The sequence below is a fragment of the Macrobrachium rosenbergii genome, chromosome 56 (genome assembly GCF_040412425.1).
Source record: "Macrobrachium rosenbergii isolate ZJJX-2024 chromosome 56, ASM4041242v1, whole genome shotgun sequence".
NCBI lineage: Eukaryota > Metazoa > Arthropoda > Malacostraca > Decapoda > Palaemonidae > Macrobrachium > Macrobrachium rosenbergii.
In genome coordinates, this window is record NC_089796.1 from 65,427,905 (window position 1) to 65,453,083 (window position 25,179).

The window sequence follows — 25,179 nt, forward strand, 5'->3', positions numbered from 1 at the left end:
TTTTCTCCACAAGGCTGCTCTTCGCTGCACAAGTATGAGAGCCTTGCCCCCTGAATGGAATCCAACTTCTGGTGGTAGTAAGATCCAGAAAGGAATCCAGATCAGGTAAGAATGTTTTGGATTTCATGCAAGAAACCTTTAGCTCAACTGGCTGAGCAGAGTTTGTCTAGCTGCACTTCCCACCATCCTCTTCTCAATGTGGGAATCGGCTAACTTTAACAGTAAAGAAGATTCATCCCAAATAATATAAATTTTCATAATATAATTTATTATTTGGATATACTTACCTACTGTTAAAGTATACCTCACCCAGCCTCCCCTCAACTTAGTGGGCTGTCAAGGAGAATTCTGACAACAGCTAAAACATTCAAAACACACCTGGTGGGGAGTGTGTGTGCTAGACAATTATCTGGGCAGCTATTCGATCTTTTGTTTGAATGCCGACTTGCCTATTGGCGCGGAGATATAAGCTAACTTCAACAGTAGGTAAGTATCCAATTAATAAATTTTATTATGAAAATTTATACATTAACAACAACTTTGAATTGTACAAGAGAAAAATAGCAAATTATTCCCTGGCAAGAAATGAAGGAATCCATTTTGAGGGGCGAATGTGTCTCAATCAGTGAAATGGAAAGTTCCCACTAAATGGAACTCCAGTGAAAAGGGGGGTGGGGTGGGGGGGAAGCAAAGGCATGGTAATATTAATCTAGGAACTGATCTCTTCTTTCAAAATGCAATTATACAGTAATGGTCTGAACTGTTCTATACTTTGTATGAATGCACATTACATGTCAAATATAGTAAAATACAGTTGGCAACATAAATTAGTTTCACAATGCTATATTAAAAGGCAATATTCATTTTTATCACTTTGTCATGGAATTGCATATCCTACTGAAGAACAGTTTATCAACAACTGCTCAGGTTCAACCAAGGAAAAGTCTCGTACTGTATATAAAAATATGGACACAGGATTTGCAAAGTCACAAATGAATGGAAAATAAGAAAAGATAAACTAAATATCAATTTGACATTCATATGTCCCATTATATGGTCCAAATGAGTGGCTGAGTCAAACACATTAACAATGGTTCTATGTCATTTGGTAAAATTCTAATATGACTAACTTAATTTACAATCCCAACTTTCTTAATTTATTTACAATGTAAAAAATGTCTAAACAGTATACAAAATACTCTCTACTTGCTTTACTCTCCCAGATATATACATATGGGTATTAAGTGTGTTTACACAATCAACCAAATCCTCTTGAGAAATCTTTATTTAGATATGGGTATTAAATGTGTTTACACAACCAACCAAATCCTCTTGAGAAAATCTTTATTTAGATATGGCACTTTTAATACCAGCTATGCATGTAAGTATGGTATAAATAAAAGTACAGTTCAGTTTCTGAAAATGTACTACTGTTATTATTAAAAATATAAAAATAATTCACTCTCAAATTCCACTTACATTAAATAATTATCAATGTAATACTTTCCAGTCATAAATGCCCAATTAAAGACACAATAAACTTGTCTTTTAATGTCTAGTCGAGTGAGAAGTAGCAGGTGGATCAACAAGAGACACCTGTGGTGTTAATGCTGGACTGGATAAATCTACAACAAAAGACTGTCCTCCTTCATAAACAACCTGGGAATTATCTTCAATGCTTCCCAGATTACAAGAATGCTTGTAAACAGGTACGAGAGGCACTACCTGCTGTTGGTGAGCACTCACAACTAGACCTTGCTGGTGAACGCCAGATGCAACAGCAGAGGCATTTGACAAATGAGCAACAGAAACCTGTTGATCAGTGGTATTGGCTATTTGCTGGTGAGCTGTGATGGCTGGCAAATGCTGCTGAGGAACTGAACTAACATTCTGGTGCGCTGTTACGGCAACCATATGTTGTTGCTGCTGTTGCTGCACACCACTGCTGCTCTGATGAGCAGTCAGGATTGTTGGTAAAGTGTGTCTTGAACTAACAGTTGGTAACTGCAGATGGTTAGCTACTGTCTGCTGGTGGGCACTTACAACAGGCAACTGATGGTGACTGTTCACTACGTGGTGATGGCTTACACCTGTCAACAGCAGTGTGTTGGCAGTAGTGCTCAGCTGCTGAGTAGGGCCTGCTGACACCTGCTGCTGTTGGTGGGCAGATACTACAGGTAACATTTGATGACCCGAGGCAGTGGAAATCTGTTGATGAGTACTTGCAATGGTCAAATTCTGATGAGCTGTAACAGTGTTCTCTAAACTGGTTGGCAGTGGAGTTACTTGCTGATGTACACCAATACCAACCTGATTTTGGTGAGCATTTATTGTTGGTAGCTGTACGTGAGAACTTGATGTATTGTGAATAGCAGTAACAGATGGTAAATGTTGCTGTGAAGTGACAGCTGGCACCTGATGATGACTGCTAACTGCAGATGAATGTTGATGTGCTGGCACTGCACTTAACTGTTGACTGTGGGTAGGTTGGTTAGAACTTACTTGGCTTACTAAGTTTGTGGCATTCTGATGGTGTGCTGAAACTTGCGGAATTGCAGTCATACTACCTCCTGTTGTAGCGGAACTTGTAACTGATAAAGGTAATGCACTCACTGACTGCTGAAAGGTACTAGCCACAGGTAACTTCTGGTGGCTATTCAAACTATGCTGACTGACCATTGCCGAAGTTATTTGGTGATGATCCAATGAAACCTCATGCTCTTGATCTGCCACAAGAGGTAGTTGATGATCAGCTTCTACAACAGACATGGCCTGTGTTGGCAGCAATCTAAGAGTTGTCTGAGGATCACTGTTGTTTTGGTGCTCTGCTTCATGCATCTGCTGCCCTGATAAATCCATCACCCCAAGCTGCTCACTCTCATCTGTCAATGAATGAAGTCCATGCAAGGTGCTGCTTGGCACAGAATGTAGAACAATTCCATCTGCTCCAGAACTGAAGTTATCCAACATAACATGAACCATTGGAAGTTGAGAAATATGCTCATCTGATTCAGATAACCCTTCATGCTTCAAAGGGGATCCACCGGGAAGGTCTGAAGAACCTGAGTCTTCAAGAATATCAGATGCTTGTTCAAATGTTGGGATGACTTCCTTTTGATTTTTGTTTGACTGTTCTTCTGGCTTGACCTCCTCTTTCATTTGAGCAATTCGCAAGGCCCTAGTTTTTGAACGAGAAACTCTATCAGTTGGAGCTGCTGGCTTCCTGTTCCTATGCTTTTTAGACTTGTTCCAAGTAGGCTCCACACCATCATCACGGGGATATTTAGGAGGTCTACCTTTAGGTCGTTTGGGACGAGGACCAGAACACTTCAATTCATGTTTTACATAAAATTTTGCTGTTCGGAAACAACGGTCACACTTTTCGCATCTGAAAGGTTTTGAACCAGAGTGAGCAACTTTACGATGAGCTCTAAGTTCAGGCCCAGAGACAAAAACACTATCACATTCACGGCACTTGAATGCCTTTTCTCCAGTGTGACGTCGAAAATGCACTCTTAATTCAACACTCTGGCTAAAGGCTTCACCACAAACTTGACAAACATATGGTTTTTCCCCGGTATGACGGCGAACGTGGTTCCTCATGTGTGATGAAGTATAAAATGCCTCTCCACAAATACCACAAATATAAGGTCTCTCTCCAGTATGAGTACGCTTATGTCCAACCAGGTGGGATGACCTTGAAAATGTCTGACCACACTCGGAACACTTGTAAGGGCGCTCCCCTGTATGAATGCGATTATGGGCCTTCAAATTTGAACTCTGTATAAAAGATTTCCCACATTCTGTACAAACAAATGGTCTAACACCCAAATGAATTTTTATATGAATACGAAGGTTAGAACTATTAGTAAAGGTTGCACCACATACTTCGCAACAGTAGTTACGTTCTCGTTCCTCTGGCGGCGGCTTTTTGACCTTCTTTAACTTAGCAGGAATCATACTCACTGCCACAGGCACAGGTGTTGAAGGGGGTGCAGGAGTGGGAGTAGGTGTTGGAGTGGGAGTAGGTGTTGGAGTAGGAGTCTGGGGAGCAGCAGATATTACCTGCACTGATGGCAAAGTCACCTGCACTTGCAGTGGATGATTCATGATGACATCATAATTATACCACAAAGCAGGCTGAGCACCAGCTGCTTGTGGTATAGGTTGTCCAGTTATGTGGTTCATGAAGAACAATATTTTCTATGTTTTAATTCCATGTGGTGTTGATGGCTTCTATCTGAAATATGCAAAAAATTTGAAAAAAAATGACAAATAATGCTTGAGCAAATAATTAGAAGATACTGTACCAGACATCCTTGATCTCATTGAACAAAATACAAAATACTGTAATATTATAAAAGGTGCCTAGACAATTACTGAAAATGTTGGTTTCACTGAAAAATCTACAATTTTGCATTCTTGTAAACCAACCAGTGTCACGTATAAACCTTAGCCATGACACCAAGCATAGAAAAGGGAAATATGATTTTGTTTTCTATTAGAGATGTACATACAATTACCTGAATGGCACTAAGAAGCCAGACTCCTCATGTATGGTTGTATGAAATTTAGGGACATGGACCAAGTAATGGAACACAATGGTCACTAAACAATATTATATAATGAAAAAGTCACTTCATTCACAGGTTTCATTAACATTCATAAGCCTCGCACAGTCATTAATACATTTATGCTTATATTTAACAAAAATCAATGTTAGGACACCAAAAATTATATAAAAAATTAATACGTTTAAGAAAATAAGAAACAAATTCCCTAAAAATCTTGCATGGCATGGAATATGAAATCTAGGCCAAAGGCCCAGCACTGGGACCTAAGAGGTTATTCACTGCTGAAAGGGAAATTTAAAGGGAAAAAAGTTTTAAAAGTGCAACAGGATGAAAACCTTGCAGTTGCATTATGAAACAACTGTTAGGGTGTGAAACAATTGTTAGGAAACAGTGGATGGTACGATGGAAGAAAAAAGAGTATGAAATGAGGCACAGTAAAAGGAAGGAAAGGGATTGCAGCTAGGGGCTGAAGGGGTGCTGCAAAGAACCCTACAGTGCAATACGTGAAATGCACTGACAGCATTACCTATACTCTTACGGGATCTAAAAATCTTGACAGATTTAAAAAAACTGTTAAGTTCAGCAAAGTCTGAATCATCTCCTAAAATTTCTGATATAGATTTTCCATCAAGATGAACTCTTAACTGTTTGGATGGAAGACAACCAATGTCCTGTGTTGCCTCTTATGCTTCTCTATTTCTAATTGTTGGTTAGGAGAGGGGAAGACCATCTTATCTCTTGCTTACAATAGGTCACCTTACAGATCATGTTTTATGTCCAGGTGGGGAACTTTTCATCTGATATGTAATATCATGAACAGCATTTTTTGCATATTTATCAACTTACTCCTTTTCCTGAATCCCAATGTGGGCTAGGATCAAGCATAAACATATAAACTTTTCCAACAAATTACATGCAAAGCCAATCTCGAGCCTTACTTACAAGTGAGTGTGATGAATGACAGTTATTTATGGATTTTATTGTGCTTTTGCTCACCAAAATACCTTGTAAATATACAGTCGACGCCCGCTTATTCGCCGTTCAGCATTTGCAGCTTCAGTTATTCCGGATTTTTCTGTCGAACATACGTCCACATTATTTGCGGAAAATTCACCTATTCGGAGATTTTTTCTTAGAGCAATTACTGCATTTTCATATTATTTTCATGACTAAATGTTTTAAGATGATAGTTAACCCTAAATCGCACGATCCTCTATTTACAAAAACGTCTCCATTATGCGATTAATTCGGTGAGTTAAGCGCGAAGAAAAAAGTTTTTCAAAAAATCACAGCACGCTTTAGTTTTTAAGATTAAGGAGTTCATTTTATTCCCTTTTTTGTCATTGCCTGAAGTTTAGTATGCAACCATCGAAAATGAAAATATAATTATAATATAAAAATATTGGAATATATGAGAAAAAAAACTTATATAATTGTATACAAATCACAAGTAAGCACAACGGTTAAAGCTAATGAGGTAATTTTTTTAGTTGTATTGCAATTTTTAAATTGCGATGATTTTGGTATATAACAAATTGTAAAGCGATCAAAGCAACACGGAGAAAATATTATCACAAAATGATGCATGAATTAAATAACGCTGGACGTAAAAAATTTTTTTTTTCAAAAATTCACCATAAATCGAAATATTGTGCTAGAGACTTCCCGTTTATTAAAAATGAAGCTAATTGATTGAATATTACTAGACTGTAAGTGTTTTAGCTTACAATTGCAGTTTTCGACCATACGGGTCGAAAGTTAAAGATTGACCGAAAGTCAAATTTTTCTATTTATAAATTTATATGAAAACATATCAAAACTGATAACAGGTACAACCATGAGTTATTTTCTGTTGTATTGTACATGAAATTACATTTTCATATATAAAACTTTATGTAACGACTAATATAAAACGGTGCAAATATTACGATAACGAGACGAAGAATTTCTGAGATGTTCGGCCGAGTTACGGCTACAGACGTCAAGGAAAATGTTTTTCAAAAAATTCACCATAAATCGAAATATTGTGCTAGAGACTTCCAATTTGTTTGCCAAAATGAAGGTACATGATTGAATATTACTAGAATGTAAGAGTTTTAGCTTACAATTGCGTTTTTCGACCATTTCGGTCGAGTCAAAGTTGACCGGGTTGAAATTTTTAGTAGTCGACGATGCGGTATTTCCACCTGGCACCCAACAGACAATTTTAGTCAACGTATGATACGTCCCGTAGGCGTTTAAGGGTTAATAGTATATTGTATTTGAACTACTAAAATAGGCAGTTATAAGCAATTTAGAGGGGTCTTTGGCATTTGAACTATTAAAATAGGCAGTTATAAGAGTTTTTAGAGGGGGTTTTGGTATTTGTAGAGTTTTTGAGTATTTGCGGGTGGGTGTGATGCATCCCAAAATACACTCAGGCTAGAATATGCCACCTTCTCACGCAAAGTCCCGGCTGAATCGGACCCTGGGCCCCTAAAACAAAACCCAAAAAAGGACCTGCAAAGATTTCCTGAATCGCTGGAGGTAATACCATTACATGAATATTTATGCTCTAGTTTGAGAAAATGATACAGTCTTAAGTGTTGTCACAAAATCCTCACCGAAGAAGAATCTCTGAAGGCTCCTTGAAGATTCTTTCTTCAGCAGTATAACAAGGTCAGGCTGAATTTGACCCCTAGGACCCATAAACAAACCAAAAAAGGACCCTTACAAAGATTTCTCCGGAATCGCCGGAGGTAGCCATCATTACATGAATGACTATGCTCTAGTTTGAGAAATGATAGTCTTCGATTATGCCAAAATCCTCACCGAAGAATCCCTGAAGACTCCTTGAAGATTCTTTCTTCAGCGGTATAACAAGGGTCCCGGCTGAACTGGCGCCAAAATCCTCACCCAAGATTCCCTGAAGACTCCTTGAAGACTCTTTCTTCAGCAGTATAACTAGGGTCCTGGCTGAATTTGACCCCTGGGCCCCACAAACAAACCCAAAAAAGGACCCCTTGCAAAGATTTCCTCCGGAATCGCTGGAGGTGGCCATCATTACATGAATGACTATGCTCTAGTTGAGAAAATGGTACAGTCTTCGACAGGCGCAAAATCCTCACGAAGAATCTAAAGACTCCTTGAAGATTCTTTCTTCAGCAGTATAACAAGAGTTCTGGCTGAATTGGACCCCGGACCCTACAAAAACACAAAAAGGACCCTTATCAACGGATTTCCCTCCGAATGCCGAGTGGTCATTACATGAATGGACTATGCTCTAGTTTGAGAAAATGATAGTCTTCGTATTAGCGCCAAAATCCTCACTGAAGAATCCTGAAGACTCCTTGAAGATTCTTTCTTCAGCAGTATAACAAGGTTCCTGGCTGGATTGGACCCTGGACCCCCAAACAAACACAAAAAAAGGACCCCTTACCAACGATTTCCTCCGGAATGCGCGGAGGTGGCCATCATTACAAGAATGACTATGCTCTAGTTTGAAAAATGATACAGTCTTTGTATTGGCACCAAAAATCTTCACCCCTAGATTCCCTGGAAAACTCCTTGAGACTCTTTCTTCAGCAGTATAACAGGTGTCATTTTCAATTTCAAGGGTAATTTCTACCATTAATATAGCTGGTAGCCTTTCATCATTGGCACTCTGTTGTAGTATTCCATGTGTCATTTTCAGTTTCAAGGTTCCTGTAGCCTTGTAAGTAATGCAGGTGTCATTTTGAAATTGCAAGGTTCATATGTAAAATTAACAAAAACAACAACTTTGAGGTCCCATAGCCGAGAGGGAACCCTGCCACGGACATGAGGCTCCAATTAGAGCCTTTATTTTGATCCGTTCTATTAAAAAAATTCATACAAAACATCAATACGTTCAGGCCTTTGCTGAGTTTTGGATGCCTGAATTTTTATTGTATAAACTAAAAAATCGACTTTGAGGCCCCAGCTAAGAGGGGAACCCTGCCAATGAGATGAGGCTCCAAATACACCCCCAGTATTTTGGTCCGTTTCTAATCAAAAATTCAAACGCACATCAATACGTCGCTTCTTCTTGAGTTATGCACGCCTGAATTTCTATTATAAAAATTAAAAAAACGCATTTGAGGCCCCATACCTAAGATGGGAACCCAGTCACGGACATGTGACTCCTAATGCACCCCAGTATATTGGTCCGTTCCATTAAAAAAAATTCAAACCGCAAATCAATAAATCGAGTCCTTGTTGAGTTACGGATGCCTGAATTTTTATTAAAAATTAAAAAGACTTTGAGGCCCGTAGCTAAGAGAAAGCCTGCCCCCACGGACATGAGGCCCAAATGCACCCCAGTATTTTGGTCCGGTCTATTAAAAATTCAAACAGCATATCAGTAAGTCGTCGCTTTCTTGGAGTTATAGAAACATGAATTTCTATTATAAAAATTAAAATGGCGACTTTGAGGCCCGTTGCTCAGAGGAACCATACTACAGTCACCAGGCTCCAAATGCGCCCCAGTATTTTGGGTCCATTTTATTTGAAAAGCAAAGGTAAGATAAATAATTTGAGTCATTTTAGAATTATGGAAGTCTGAATTTCCATTCATCGATTTTTGGAAACTGAAAATATTGGCCAAATAAATTTTGCATCCCCAATATTAATAGAACTGTACTAACAAGGGTTAGTTAGGTCAAAAATTTTGAAAGTTCTATTTTTTGAGGGTTGGATTTTTTTTTTTTTACACTCTAGGTTTAAAAATGTGCCACCTTCACTCACGCAAGGGTCCTGGCTGAATCGGACCCCTGGGCCCCAAACAAACCCAAAAAGGACCCTTAAAAGATATCCTCCGGAATCGCCGGAGGCCATCATTACATGAATGACTATGCTCTAGTTTGAGAAAATGATACAGTCTTCGTATTGGCGCCCAAAATCCTCACCAAGAATCCCTGAAGACTCTTTTGAAGATTCTTTCTTCAGCAGTATAACAAGGGTCCCGCTGAATTGGACCCCTGGGCCCCAAAACAAACCCAAAAAGGACCCAATAAAGGTTTCCTCCGAATCGCTGGAGGTGGCCATCATTACATGAATGACTATGCTCTAGTTTGAGAAAATGATAGTCTTTGTATTGGCGCCAAAATCCTCACCCAAGATTCCCTGAAGACTCTTTGAAGACTCTTTTTTCAGCAGTATAACTAGGGTCCCGGCTGAATTTGACCCCTGGGCCCTACAAACAAATCAAAAAGGACCCTTACCAAAGATTTCCTCCGAATCGCTGAGGTGGCCATCATTACATGAATGACTATGCTCTAGTTTGAGAAAATGATACAGTCTTCAGATTAGCCAAAATCCTCACCGAAGAATCCCTGAAGACTCTTTGAAGATTCTTTCTTCAGCAGTATAAGAAGTGTCCTGGCTGAATTGGACCCCTGGACCCGACAAACAAACACAAAAAGGACCCTTACTAACGATTTCCCTCCGGAATCGCCGGAGGTGGCCATCATTATATGAATGACTATGCTCTAGTTTGAGAAAATGATAGTCTTCCGACGCCAAAATCCTCACTGAAGAATCCTGAAGACTCCTTGAAGATTCTTTCTTCAGCAGTATAACAAGGGTCTTGGCTGGATTGGACCCTGGACCCCAAAAACAAACACAAAAAAGGACCCTTTACTAACGATTTCCTCCGAATCGCCGGAGGTGGCCATCATTTCATGAATGACTATGCTCTAGTTTGAGAAAATGATACAGTCTTTGTATTGGCGCCAAAAATCCTCACCCTAGATTCCCTGAAGACTCCTTGAAGACTCTTTCTTCAGCAGTATAACAGGTGTCATTTTTCAATTTCAAGGGTAATTTCTACCATTAATATAGCTGGTAGCCTTTTCATCATTGGCACTCTGTTGTAGTATTCCATGTGTCATTTTCATTTCAAAGTTCCTGTAGCCTTGTAGGTAATGCAGGTGTCATTTTGAAATTGCAAGGTTCATATGTAAAAATTAACAAAAACACCAACTTTGAGGTCCCATAGCCGAGAGGGAACCCTGCCACGGACATGAGGCTCCAATTACAGCCCCTTTATTTTGATCCATTCTATTAAAAAAATTCATACAAAACATCAATACGTTCAGGCCTTGCTGAGTTTTGGATGCCTGAATTTTATTGTATAAACTAAAAATCGACTTTGAGGCTCCGTAGCTAAGAGGGGAACCCTGCCAATGAGATGAGGCTCCAAATACACCCCAGTATTTTGGTCCGTTCTAATAAAAAATTCAAACTGCGATGTACATAATCACGCGCTTTCTTGAGTTATGCACGCCTGAATTTCTATTATAAAAATTAAAAAAAGACTTTGAGGCCCCATACCTAAGATGGGAACCCTGTCACGGACATGAGACTCCTAATGCACCCCCAGTATATTGGTCCATTCCATTAAAAATTTCAAACCGCAAATCACGTCGAGTCCTTGTTGAGTTACGGATGCCTGAATTTTTATTGTAAAAATTAAAAGACGACTTTGAGGCCCCGTAGCTAAGAGGGGAAGCCTGCCACGGACATGAGGCTCCAAATGCACCCCCACTATTTTGGTCCGTTCCTATTAAAAATTCAAACAGCATATCAATACGTCTGTCGCCTCCTGAGTTATAGAAACATGAATTTCTATTATAAAAATTAAAATGGCGACTTTGAGGCCCGTTGCTCAGAGGTGAACCATGCCACAGTCACCAGGCTCCAAATGCGCCCCCAGTATTTTGGTCCATTTTATTCTAAAAAAGCCAAGGTAAGATAAATAATTTGAGTCATTTTAGAATTATGGAAGTCTGAATTTCCATTCATCGATTTTTGAAACTGAAAATATTGGCCAAAAAATTTTGCATCCCCAAAATTAATAGAACTGTACTAACAAGGGTTAGTTAGGTGGAAAATTTTGAAAGTTCTATTTTTTGAGGCAGGACTTTTTTTTTTTTTTTACACTCTAGGTTTAGAATATGCCACCTTCACCACGCAAGGGTCCTGGCTGAATCGGACCCTGGGCCCCACAAACAAAACCCAAAAGGACCCCTTATTAAAGATTTCCTCCGAATCGCTGGGAGGTGGCCATCATTACATGAATGACTATGCTCTAGTTTGAGAAAATGATACAGTCTTCGTATTAGCGCCAAAATCCTCACAAGAATCCCTGAAGACTCCTTTAGATTCTTTTCTTCAGCAGTATAACAAGGGTCCCGCTGAATTGGACCCCTGGGCCCCACAAACAATCCCAAAAAAGGACCCTTACCAAGATTTCCTCCGGAATCACGGAGGTGGCCATCATTACATGAATGACTATGCTCTAGTTTGAGAAAATGATACAGTCTTTGTATTGGCGCCAAAATCCTCACCCAAGATTCCCTGAAGACTCTTTCTTCAGCAATATAACAAGGGTCACGGCTGAATTTGACCCCTGGGCCCAACAAACAAACCCAAAAAAAGGACCCCTTACCAACGATTTCCTCCGGAATCGCCGGAAGTGGCCATCATTACATGAATGACTATGCTCTAGTTTGAGAAAATGATACAGTCTTCGTATTGGCGCAAAATCCTCACCAAGAATCCCTGAAGACTCTTTGAAGATTCTTTCTTCAGCAGTATAACAAGAGTCCTGGCTGAATTGGACCCCTGGACCCCACAAACAAACAAAAAAAGGACCCTTTCCAAAGATTTCCCTCCGGAATCGCCGGAGGTGGTCATCATTACATGAATGACTATGCTCTAGTTTGAGAAAATGATAGTCTTCGACATTACCAAAAATCCTCACCTAAGAATCCTGACGACTCCTTGAAGATTCTTTCTTCAGCAGTATAACAAGGGTCCTGGCTGAATTGGACCCCTGGACCCCTGAAACAAACACAAAAAGGACCCACTTACCAACGATTTCCCTCCGGAATCGGAGGTGGCCATCATTACATGAATGACTATGCTCTAGTTTGAGAAATGATACAGTCTTTGTATTGGCGCCAAAAATCCCTCACCTAGATTCCCTGAAGACTCCTTAAAGACTCTTTCTTCAGCAGTATAACAGGTGTCATTTTTCAATTTCAAGGGTAATTTCTACCATTAACCCTTAAACGCCGAGCCTCTATTTACAAAAATGTCTCCCGTATGCCAGCGGCGTTCGGTGAGTTAGCGCCAAAGCAGAAAAAAAGTTTCTTTCAAAAAATCACAGCACACTTAGTTTTTAAGATTAAAGAGTTCATTTTTGGCTCCTTTTTTTTGTCATTGCCTGAAGTTTAGTATGCAACCATCAGAAATGAAAAAAATATCATTATCATATAAAAATATTGGAATATATATATGACAGCGAAAAAAAAACTCATATAATTGTATATACAAATCGCTGTAAGCACAACGATTAAAGCTAATGAGTTAATTTTTTTAGTTGTATTGTACACTAAATTGCGATGATTTTGGTATATAACAAATTGTAAAACGATCAAAGCAACACAGAGAAAATATTATCACAAATGATGCATGAATTAAACGTAAGGACGTAAAAAATTTTTTTTTTTAAAAATTCACCATAAATCGAAATATTGTGCTAGAGACTTCCCGTTTATTGAAAAATGAAGCTAATTGATTGAATATTACTAGACTGTAAGTGTTTTAGCTACAATTGCAGTTTTCACCATTTGGTCGAGTTAAAGTTGACCGAAAGTCAATTTTTTTCTATTTATCGTGATTTATATGAAAATATTTCAAAACTGATAAAGCTACAACCATGAGTTATTTTCTGTTGTATTGTACATGAAATTGCACATTTTCATATATAAAACTTTATGTAACGACTAATATAAAACGGTGCAAATATTACGACAACAAGACCTAAAGAATTTCTGAGATGTTCGGCGAAGTTACAGCGCAGACGTAAGGAAAATGTTTTTTCAAAAATTCACCATAAATCGAAATATTGTGCTAGAGACTTCAATTTGTTGCAAATGAAGGTACATGATTGAATATTACTAGAATGTAAGAGTTTTAGCTTACAATTGCGTTTTCGACCATTTCGTCGAGTCAAAGTTGACAGGTTGGGAATTTTTAGATCGGCGTACCCTGGCACCCAACACACAATTTTAGTCGACGTATGATACGTCCAGTAGGCGTTTAAGGGTTAATAGTATATTTGGTATTTGGACTATTAAAATAGGCAGTTATAAGCAATTTAGAGGGGTCTTTGGCATTTGAACTATTAAAATAGGCAGTTATAAGAGTTTTTAGAGGGGGTTTTGGTATTTGTAGAGTTTTGAGTATTCGCGGGTGGGTGTGGTACGCATCCCCCCCAAATACCAGGGGACAAATGTAAAGCACTCCCCTACTGCTAGCTTATGAGGGATATACAACAAGAATGTTGTGACTGTTCAAAATGAAATAATTTTCCTTGTAATATAAATACAAATGTTCTTATACACAGGCAGTCCCCAGTTATTGGAGGTTGTCTAGCAAAGATATTCAGCGATTTTTGGCACCAATTTCAACTTATCGGTGCCAATAGTTGGTTACTGGCACTGACACATACCTAACAGGAGCCAATCTCCGGTTATCACCGCTGATAAGTGTCGAAAATTGCAGATTTTTGGTCACTGGCGATTTTTGCTTATCGTCACACCATCAAAACGGTACCCCCGCTGATAACCAGGGACTGCCTGTACTGTATTTATATACAAAATCTTTACCTTATAATCTTCTCAAGCAGGTGCAGTCAATGAAGCTTATAACAAGCAACATGAGGCTTAACATTTATTAGCTTAAAGTAAAAGCACAGTATGTTGAAAGAATTTACCAGTAAACCCTACTACAACAAGGATATACTAAAGTGGAAATTTTTTAATACAATGCTCTTTTATGAGTTTCTTTAGAAATTCACACTTGACTTTTTTATGCCAAGTAATGTACAAAACATTTTCAGGTTTTAAAGATTAAAATGTTCTTTTCTTATTTATAATACCTATGTTGTCAAAATTTTAATCTTTATTCTATTGGAGATGTCAGGTACTTACTGCTTTAATAAAAGTGTAGGCTAACTGTGTAATAAAATGTTATGTATTTTTCATTTTTTTTTTCTACTGCAGTATTTTGTTTAAACTTTATCTTATAGTCTCCCTTGCGTACTTGGTCAAAGGAGGGTGAAGAGCGATGCCAAACGTACTTTCCTCATTGTGCAAATAAGGCTATTGGAGAGAAAGAAAGAAAAAAAAAAAAAAAAAAAAAACTCATTATAACTGATGGAAGTTTTATGGTGATAATATTGTTAGAGAGAGAGAATATGAAAATATCAGTTAAGACAATGTGACAGCGCTTTCCTCACATGCTGCCAGATCTGTGTTTACCCTAAGGCGATGGTGAGGAAGAAACAATTATTGTTTTGGGTCAGTAGCCTTGGATTAACCCATCCTATTAAAGGACATCTAGGTCAACACAAGGAACAATGGATATCTTCCCAAAATGAAGCATCAGTCCTCAAACAAAGGAGGTTACATCTCCAAGGAAGACTACAGTGTATAATAACATAAAATAATGAAAATGAAGTTTTCATAATAAAACTAGTATTGTAATACTTACCTGAACACCTGAATTACATCTCCATAGCTTTTACCCACTAAGTGGGTAATTAACTGTCAGTGTTACCAATGCTTACAGGAAAATCTTGTCAAATGAGTTACCTGAAGTACCGTTGGCAACACTGCTGCAAGTCCCGGACGAGTGAGGCCTAGATCCCCAATCGCGTTATTCACTATTCAAATTGAAGTGGGGAGGAGGGTGGGAATCATTCAGGTGTTCAGGTATCACAATATTAGTTTTATTATGAAAAGTTCATATTGCAATACACTCCCTGAACACCTGAATTAGCCCGATTAACAAAACTTTAAGGAGGTGGGATCAATCTAATTCAGCCCGACCTGCCAACAGGGAAAGCAGGTAACTCGTTATTCGCCTACTCTGTATAAATGGTTATCCCACTCGGCAGGTGAGAATGCCTGTAGAGAGAGTACCCCCGACATCAGTCTCATGCCTAGGTACTGTCTGAGTCGAGCTACCTCTCATGTGGTATTCAAACCTCCTCATGGATAGAGAGTAGCAAAATAGAAAACCAACCTACCATGTGGCTAATCACAGCCTGCCATGAGTAGTGGAGAACGACGAACCTCCCACGTGGCTAATCAAAGCACTCTCATGTATGGAGGGGTACGATGAACCTCCCATGTGGCTAATCAAAGCACTCTCTGTATGGAGAGTGCATGTCCCATGTGGCTAATCAAAGCACTCTCTGTATGGAGGGGTAGGATGAACCTCCCATGTGGCTAATCAAAGCACTCTCATGTATGGAAGGGTACGATGAACGTCCCACGTGGCTATTGTAGCCTCTCATGTATGGAAGAGAAGTTGAGTGTGCAGGATCTTCGAGTTCTTCGCCGCCTGTTGCCGCCAATGTCTGTGCAGAAGAGGTTGAAGAAACCAAACCTGTCCACTGGATCTGCCTAACTTCACAGTACTAATGCCATACTTAATACTCTCACTATGAACCCCGACCAACAGAGAATCCAAAGTTCCTTAGACTACATTCATTACCTAGAGTTCCCCCCACCCTTGACATTACTACGCAATTATAAGATCAAGTTGGTTGCCACAAAGGGACCCAGCGAGTAACTCTTCTCCGAAGAAAACTGAATGTCTCTGAGGTAGAAAGTCGTGAAAACCGACACTGACTTCCAAGTGGCCGCCTCTAAGAACCTCCGCACTAAGAGAGTACCCCCTCAGCTAAATGAACGCACCCTTGATAATAGAGTTAGCCGCTACACACGGACTAAGAGAATAACTCTCGTGTAAGGAGGAGAACGCTGAATCTCCAAAGTGGCTATTCAGAGCCTACCCAGTATGAAGGGAATGAGGTAGTGTGCCAAGCCGTTAACCCTCGGCCCTGCAGGTCGCGGCAAAAGCCAACGACTGACGAGCGAAGAAGTATCTCTGAGCTGACGAAAGAGCCTAGGCTAGCCTACGAGAGCACCTGTTTGGACTCTCATGGGGAAACCATCAAAGACTAGGATACTTAAAACGTACTGAACTTAGTTCATGTGATTATACTATCACTGTTGCTTAAGATTCTAAAGCCTAAAAGGAATTCCTGTATCTGGTTAACCTAATAACCACCGCACTACGTGAATACATCCTTAGCTAAACGAGCGCACCCTAGATAATAGACTTCGCCGTTAAACGTGGACTAAGAGAATAACCTTCTGAGCCTTTGCACTAAGAGAATACCACCTCAGCTAAATGAACGCACCCTAGATAGGAGAATTCGCCGCTATACGCGGTGTGGCGAATTGAACGTCTCTTAAGTAAAGGAAGAAAACACAGACGGACTCCCATGTAAACTGCTTCCAGAATAGAAGACACTGAACAATTCCTTAGAAAGGAAGATGAAGTGGACATACTTCGAATACTGTGCAGAAAAAAAAAAAAAAAAAAAAAAACTGTTAAATGCTAAATATAATGTAAAGTCAAAATTAAATTGTATTCAAGGGCATAAAGCTTGCACCTCATGAGAATCGTGTAGTGTGCCCGCAACTGGGTTTGTGGAGTGAGCGCTTATGAACCGCGAACTAGGAACCCTCTCCCCAAAGTAACTAATCGCATTCTTTGACAGCGGACAGGAAGGATTCCGTGGAGAGACAAGAAGCGTACACAGAAGCAGATGGAGTTTCTCAGCCTTGATAAATAGACTTTAATATTCGCACCGGACATAAAGACATCCCCGCTTGATCACTGGAACCGAACACTTGTAGATAAAAAACCCTAAACGAACGAGGCAGAGTTTTAGCCTTCGACTCTGTCTTCGCCACGAATTCCGGAAGAGAAATACATATTTCCCGCCTAGGAAACCAGTCTAGAAAACTTCCTAAAGCTCGCCCACCCTCCTATCCGCAGCTAACGCCGAAAGAAAGAAAACACCTAATCAGTTGTCTTAACGTTAGAACTTCCAACAAATCTCACGAAGGAGCCCGAGTCGGTAAGACCGGACATTAAACTTAAAGGAACGTAATAAATCATAGAAGATCTCATTACTAAAAATTTTCGGGAAGATGGAAAAATGTACTGCTAAGTGTTGAGTGGTAGCTAGCAGTAGCGAAAATGGAAGAATCTTGACTTTCCGAAGGAATAAGAGAAAATCGGCTATTTTGGTTATGGCAGGCCTAAAGACGGAATGACCTTCCTTACGACACCGACTTCCACATGTCCAGCTGACATGGTAAAGCTTACAGGTTGACTTTCTCAAGCTGAAAGAAACACAGTCTAGACATAGCTTTAGAGAGTCCAGTCTGTCTAGCTGTTTGCTCAGCAGTCACCTGCAACTAGGTTCACCACGCAAGAGTTTGGATGATAATGGTGAAACTGCTGTTGTCTAAATCTTCCGCATGAGAAAGAACATTGGAACTTCTGTAAGGAGCATTTGGAGTTCCGGAAACCAAGGGCGTTAAGACCAGCAAGGAGCTAGGGTCAGAGACGTCTTGACACTCCTGCAATTCTTGATTACCTGATGAATGAGACCGAATGGCAGAAACCATACACCTCTAAAGTTCTAATGATCTTGTTCCCCCCGAGTTCTCAGATAGGACATGGCAGTTACAATGTCGCAAAGCAGACCCACTACTGTGTTGCGCACTAGGACTGAAAAACACCTGAGGGGTTCCTTTACAGCCCCGAATTCCCGAAGATTATGACTCCTCTCGTTCCCGATCCCTCTAGAGGCCCGAAGCCTGGGTTCCTCCAAGGTTGCTCCCCAACCTTGATATGAGGCATCTGAGTACAGATGAACGTCGGGAAGGGGGGAGACTATAGACCTTCCGGATGTCAGATGCACTTCTTCTGACTATCACAGAAGATCCAACAAGCGAGAATCGTTCCAGACTAAACCTACATTCTCATTGTGGAAGTCCCAGCAATTCCTGAGACATACCTGAGGAGAAAAGCATGCGGAGACAACAAGACTCTGGAATTAAACAGAGAGAGACCACTAAGAGGATTCTCCATGTGGGTACTGGCTGTTCCCTGTTGGACAGGAACACCTCTACTTCAACATTTTGTACCCTCGACGATGCATAATTGCCGACACTGGAGACATGAGTTAGAAGCAACAAGTTCGTTATACTAGCCCACATCCCCTGAACCCAGAGCAGCCACACTAATCATAGCCTGCTGTGGCGCTACTGCTGGCAGCGGCTGAAATTGACCATGAAGGAGATATCCTCCTCCCTAAAAGACTGCTGCAGATTGCAAAAGGCGCCCTCAACAGAACCCTCTCCAAATATCTGGGTAGTGAGGCGGAAGCTTTAAAAGAAGTCCCTCCTCTTCTGCCAAAGAACGTTGCACAGTCAGGCAAAATGTTAACCTGGTATGTCAGCCCAATTGCTAAGTGACAAGGTGTCAGGCAGTACAGGATCGGAGGGAGTATATCCATCTTGTTTGAGAAAACCCTATCAACCTGGACACATCCACATAGAGTGGGACAAGGCCTCCAGGATAAAGCTGAAAAGGTGTCCTCAGATACAAGCCTCCTAGATGAAAATGAGACCAAACAATTGTGAAGGAACCCGAGAGAAAAGAGCCTCAACAGATGGGTTGAGAGGAACCCTGACACCTGAGGGTTACCACGCTACCTTATTAAAACCCCTCTGAATAAGAAGCAGGTTGAATCCTGCACTTGACCCTATCAAAGCCACTAACCTCGTCTGCCTCCCTCAATGCCTGCCCGACACAGCCAGATTCTTTGATGATTGAGCAACTACGGTTCTGTACGCATATAAGCGACTCGAACATCGCTGATTTAGTGAGTGTGAGGCTCCTCCGGAACAGATTCAGGGTAAGTGTGGATGAAGTCTACCATCCGTATACTCATTCTCATTAGCGGAAAGAGAACTAATATCCGGTATCGGATCACCTTCAAATGAATAATCCCTGTCAGACTGGTCTGGCCAGGCGGAACAGGGAAAGAGGCAGGCCAGACCCTAACAAGCGCTGAACTGAAAACCGGAACTCGCCCACACCTGGGTGCCAGGACAGACACCTGGCGTGCCTCAATCGCCGAACATACTGGGCACCAAAGTAGGTTCGCGCCAAACCCACCACCACCCAACGAGATGGCGCAGCACCTGGGCGGCCACTGGGCGGACAAAAGCCCCCTCCTGAGCAAAAGAGACCGCCTTGCACCAGACCACTCAAATCCTGATGTATCAAAACCACATGAGAATGGGAATCCGGAACTGAAGACCTTGAAGACCAGGAATCAACCCTGAACCCTACATGGATGCCTGAGCGGAGGACAGAGAAACCTGCAGGAAAAGTTGAGAAAACGTAAAGGAGGGGAAGAAGGAGAAGCCACACTTGGGTAACCACGGGGCGCCCTAGCGTCGGCGTTGGAAAGATGAAGGTCCCAACCGACCCGAATCAAAGGAGTTTGAAGGAGTTACAATGCAGACAGGTAACAGAGGAAGGCAAATTACCAGCTACCTGGAAAATGGAAAAGCTGAGGAAATTATCGGTGCTGATACACTGACACTAGTGCAGTACAGATGGAGGATACATTTCGGTTAGGAACCCGTAAGAATGAAAATAAGGGGTTGTTGGCGCCTCCATAAACACCTGAGAAGCAAGTAAGATCGGATGCCTAAGAAACTACAGGATTCGCAAAGGTGATAAAGATAATGGATCCATTAAAAGTACCCCTTCTCTTAACCCCAAAGAGAGGGAGCCGCTGAAGCTCTAATATCACAGGCTGAACCAGGGAAAGCCTTTGCTCTGCTGAGTTAAAGCCAAGAAAACAGGATGAGCAACAAAGACAGAAGAAGGCGGACTGAAAAGAAGAATGAGAAGGGCAATGGAAGAAGGCTTAGAAAAAATGGGGAGAAACAGGGGAAAATTCTGTAAAAAGGCCCAGAGGCCATATATTTCAAAGAAAAAGATTTGGTTCTGTTCCCCGCCTGATAATCTTGATAGACATCATTATCAAATTCAGAAAATTCTTTAAGACATGATCATGAATATTGGAAAACTCGATCGCCAGAATTACCACCATCACTAGATGAAAGAAATTTTAACCCCTGAAGGAAAAGGAACTCCGAAGAAGGAGTATTCAAGGAAAAACAAAAATTCAGAACCAGATATATCAGAAACCAAATCTGAACAACCCTCCACGGATCTGGAAACATTTTGTTGCACAGAGCATGAAGCAGGACATAAAACAGCGACTGATCTAAAGCGAGAGACCTAAACATTATGACCCCAACCAAACCTGAACCAAAAGAAGACTGCGTTCAACTACTCTTCCCATGAATACTTCCTAAAGTAGAATTCCTACTCGTCTGAGTGATTCCTAATTCTAAATCCACCTTAGAACTTATGCTTTTAGAGGGGAAGGGGGGAAACTGCCCAACACTGCCTGCTCCGTGCCAGAGGGGCCAGCGGATCCTACCTTCCGAGGTTTGCGGTTCTCCATGGCACAGCACCTGTTGGGGCTGGTTCTGGAACAGGCAGCAGAGGGCTGAAAAAGAGCGATTAGTATCTACAACACTAGTACTACTATCATATCTCTAGTTTCCTTGAATTTAGTATAAAAAGCTAGGAAAAAAAAAAATAGACTAGACATACTAGCTGGTAACTTGTCCTCTAACTTTTGAATAATTCTTCCATCTAATCTGACCAAGACTTCAGTCACCTATCAGCTGATGCTACACTGCATCTTCCTACATAAAATACAAACAGAATGTCAATCGCATTTGAGGTACTCATCCTACGCTTGCAGGATGTGTAGGGCGATGAGCGTCAGCGTCTCAGCAGTAGAAGCTCTGTCGTCGAAGATGTAAAGCCGAAGTGGAAGTATCGGCGTTAGCGAGCGGCGGCGTCTTCTTGTCTGACTTATCAATCGGTCAAAGTACCGATCCCAAAAGTCAAAATCAGGAGAGAAGTTCCAAATCCTATCAATAAAGTATCCATCCAGGAAAATCGTTGAAAACAGTCCAAATTGTGATCTGGTGTCCAAATTCTTAAATGGGGGTCGGGCTAAATTACCAAAAGTTTGCCTGATGTGGGACACACCCAGACAGCACGGCGAACAAAAAGCAATTGGGGATCTCGGCCAGGACTTACAGCAGTGTTGCCAACGGTACTTAAGGTAACTCATTTGACAAGATTTTCCTGTAAGCGTTGGTAATGCTGACAGTTAATTACCCACTTAGTGGGTAAAAGCTATGGGGATGTAGTTCAGGCTGGTAGGTGACCATTGCTAATTCAGATGCTCAGGGAGTGTACTGCAATACCCTTATTTATGTGCGAAGACTACAAATTCAGTGTCTTCTGCTTACACATTAGTAGTGGGTCTCATACGGACTTGAGTATTGAGTATTTCATTGATCTTTTGGACAAACTATCGTTAAATAAGGTTTGAGCTTTGTTTCAAGGCCAGCAGTATTAGTGTTGGTGTAAGGAAAAATTGATACTATGAGTATATGTTATTCTACCGATTAATTTACTTTGCTGATCTGGATTAAAGTCCCTGAAGTAAAGGGCAAGGTAAATGTGTACCTATTACTATTATTTTGATTTGTTCAGCTGTATTTAATCCCAGTTGTTGTATGTCCATATAACTGGTTGATAATTATGGCTGTGGTGGACTATATGTTATTATTGCTATTGATAAGCATATTTCTTTGTTTGATTAGAGAAAGTGTAATGTTATAAAGGAATATATATACAGTATATATATATATATATATATATATATATATATATATATATATATATATATATATATATATATAATATATATATCATTCATATATAATATATATATATATATATACATACAGTACATATACACACATATACACACACACACACACACACACACACATATATATATATATATATATATATATATATATATATATATATATATATACAATCATACACACACAAGTGTATGTGTCCTTCTTTGGATCATAGACCCTAAGGTTGAAAGGGCAAGAAAATACTAAGTACATATGTATATGTCTACAGTACATGATAATGTCTAATCTATTTTGTATATATTTCTGACTATTCTCTTATATTGAATTGCAGGTACAGAGTAATTCTTTTGATATGCAAATTTCATTGCTTGTGTTTAGTCCCTAATCATTAAGTAGTTGTAGAAAGTTGATGTGTGACTGAGTTTGTATCTGGTAGTTTGTCTTGGTAAAAAGAAAAGAAGGAAAAACTACAATGATCATAATGCTGTACCAGCATTATTGCACTGAGACATTTAAATGTGTGTGGTGAACCAACCATAAAGAAAAAAAACCATCAGCTCATGAGCTTGACGTGTTATATTTATATTTTGTGTTCAAAATTTTGACAGACAAAATTGGGCAGATCTTCCAGGCTGGACAGGTTTCAATGCTGGGAAATATGGGAACTTTCAATTTTCATTTTTTTGTTGCTATCTGATACAGTATTCAAAAAATATAAATAAAATTATATTTATGCATTTCTAAAAATTCTGGTGTTATTTTACTTTAAACTAGTATTTGATATTGGAGTTTTTCTGTTGTGACCCTAAGTCTCCTTAACACAATTAGCATGAAACTCAAGATCAAATCCATCACATATTTACTGTTACCAAAATTTTTGCTGTCTTTTACTTATGTTTTTCTGTCCATTCCAATGGGACTGGTACTGGACATGGCACTCATGGGAGTTGTGGTGCTGGGGTTATATTTACAGCAAATGAAATGTCAACTCGGGACTTGGGGAGATTTGCTTTTCCATTGTAAAACTGGTGGTCAATGATTTTATGGAAACTGACCCATGAAGGAAATAGCTTAGTCTATAGGCTGGGTTCATAGTTCTGCAAACTGCCCAAAACGAACATCAGAAACGTTCAAGGCACAGGGGTGAGTAGAGAACAATGCAAACGGGTTCCGCAGTCAAAAACAAACCTCAACTTCTCTGGAATGCCGTGTCCTGACCTAATCACACCTTGCCTTCCTAACCTCACTTAAGGTGCCATGTCCTGACCTGGGTGGTGGGGCTTCGCTCCCCCGTGAACATCTCCCCCTTGCAAAAGTAACACTAAACATATGAAAAAAATGGACTAGGTTAAGCTTCCATTCGCAGGCAGTGATAAGCCTAGTGCCCGATCCCTCCGTTCTGTAAACTGACCTAAATTAAGTCCAGGCAGCCCATTTCAAAACTGGGCCGACATGTGACACTACCATGCGTCATGCTACGGTACTGTACGGTAGGTTACGATAAGAAGGGCTAGATCGTGCAGCTAGCCCACTAGCCTAGGCTATGAAGAGTATTTATATTTCCAAGAAATAAAGAAATTAACATGAATCTTGAAATCATGCTGTACATTAGCTAAAACCAGAACCTTATAAGTTCTGCTTTCAAATTTATGGCCATCGAAACGTGATCATGACGGACTACGGTCACTAGGGTACGGCACAAGGGAGGAAAGACGCTCATATTTCCTTACGAATTACACTGTGATTTATTTCCCTTTCACGCACAATTTAAAGAAAAACGTCTAAAGATTAGATTTCCGTGAAAAAAACACAACGAGGGCCTTGAGACCCGTGGAATTTGAACGAAAATCGGCATACCTCACCTTGCACATTCAAGGGCGACCTTGAGACGCATCAAAGCTCCACTGTCAACAACACACGGTGCTAGTGTTTATCAAAAGACGATCGGCTTGCGCCTTTTTATTTATTCCCTTATTTTATCCTAATACACACACACACACACACACACACACACACACACACACACACACACACACACACACACACACACATATATATATATATATATATATATATATATATATATATATATATATATATAGTATGCGTGTTTTTATTTGTCTATATTTCATTCCATTTCTCTATTTTGTTCAGTATGCGTTTTATTTATTCTCTTATTTTATTCAACTTTATCTACTTTATTCAGCCCTCTCTTTCATATACTTCTTTCAGTATGTGTTTTATCTACGCCTTTAATATACTCCATTTTATCTACTGTTTTTAAGCATGCGGGTTTCATTTATATCTTTATTTTATTCCATTTTATCTACTTTTTCTGGCCTGCGTATTTTTATCTATGCCCTTATTTTATTGCATTTCCTCAAACTTATTTTTAGCACGCGGGTTTTATTTATGCCTCAGTTTTATTCCATTTTTTCCATTTTCTTCAGCATTTTTACTTATGACCATACCTTATTACGTTTATCTACTTTTTTTTCGTGATTCGTATGTTTTGTTCGGCTTGCACATACATATCACGGACTTTATATATATATATATATATATATATATATATATATATATATATATATATATATATATATTCTCTATATATATATATATATATATATATATATATATATGTATGTGTGTGTGTGTGTGTGTGTGTGTGTGTGTGTGTGTATGTACATATATTTTGTTCTATTCTGCTCGGTGACGTATCTTGCTCATACGTATTACGGATTTATATGATCTGATCTGACAGTTTTAAGCTGAATTAGCCACGTTTAAAACTGGTGGGCTGACAGGGAACAGCAGCCCATACA

General features: G+C 39.9%; 1 protein-coding gene across 3 annotated transcripts; it reads right to left on the reverse strand.

The window, feature by feature from the left end:
• Positions 1-699: 699 nt before the first annotated feature.
• On the reverse strand, positions 700-24,340 carry LOC136836275 (uncharacterized). Of its 3 annotated transcripts, none has more exons than XM_067100309.1 (2): positions 24,217-24,340; positions 700-4,240 (listed from the first exon to the last, which is right to left on the reverse strand). In XM_067100309.1, exon 2 carries the CDS (start codon positions 4,186-4,188, stop codon positions 1,549-1,551), a length of 2,640 nt encoding a protein of 879 aa, XP_066956410.1. In that variant the 5' UTR covers positions 4,189-4,240; positions 24,217-24,340; the 3' UTR covers positions 700-1,548. The 3 variants fall into 3 exon arrangements, with proteins under 3 accessions (XP_066956410.1, XP_066956411.1, XP_066956412.1); XM_067100310.1 differs by having other exon boundaries at positions 24,212-24,295; XM_067100311.1 differs by lacking the exon at positions 24,217-24,340 and adding an exon at positions 5,579-5,644.
• Positions 24,341-25,179: the final 839 nt, after the last annotated feature.

Excerpts from the sequence above, each read along its gene's own strand:
- LOC136836275 (XM_067100309.1), bottom strand. The coding sequence starts at position 4,188 with ATGAACCACATAACTGGACAACCTATACCACAAGCAGCTGGTGCTCAG.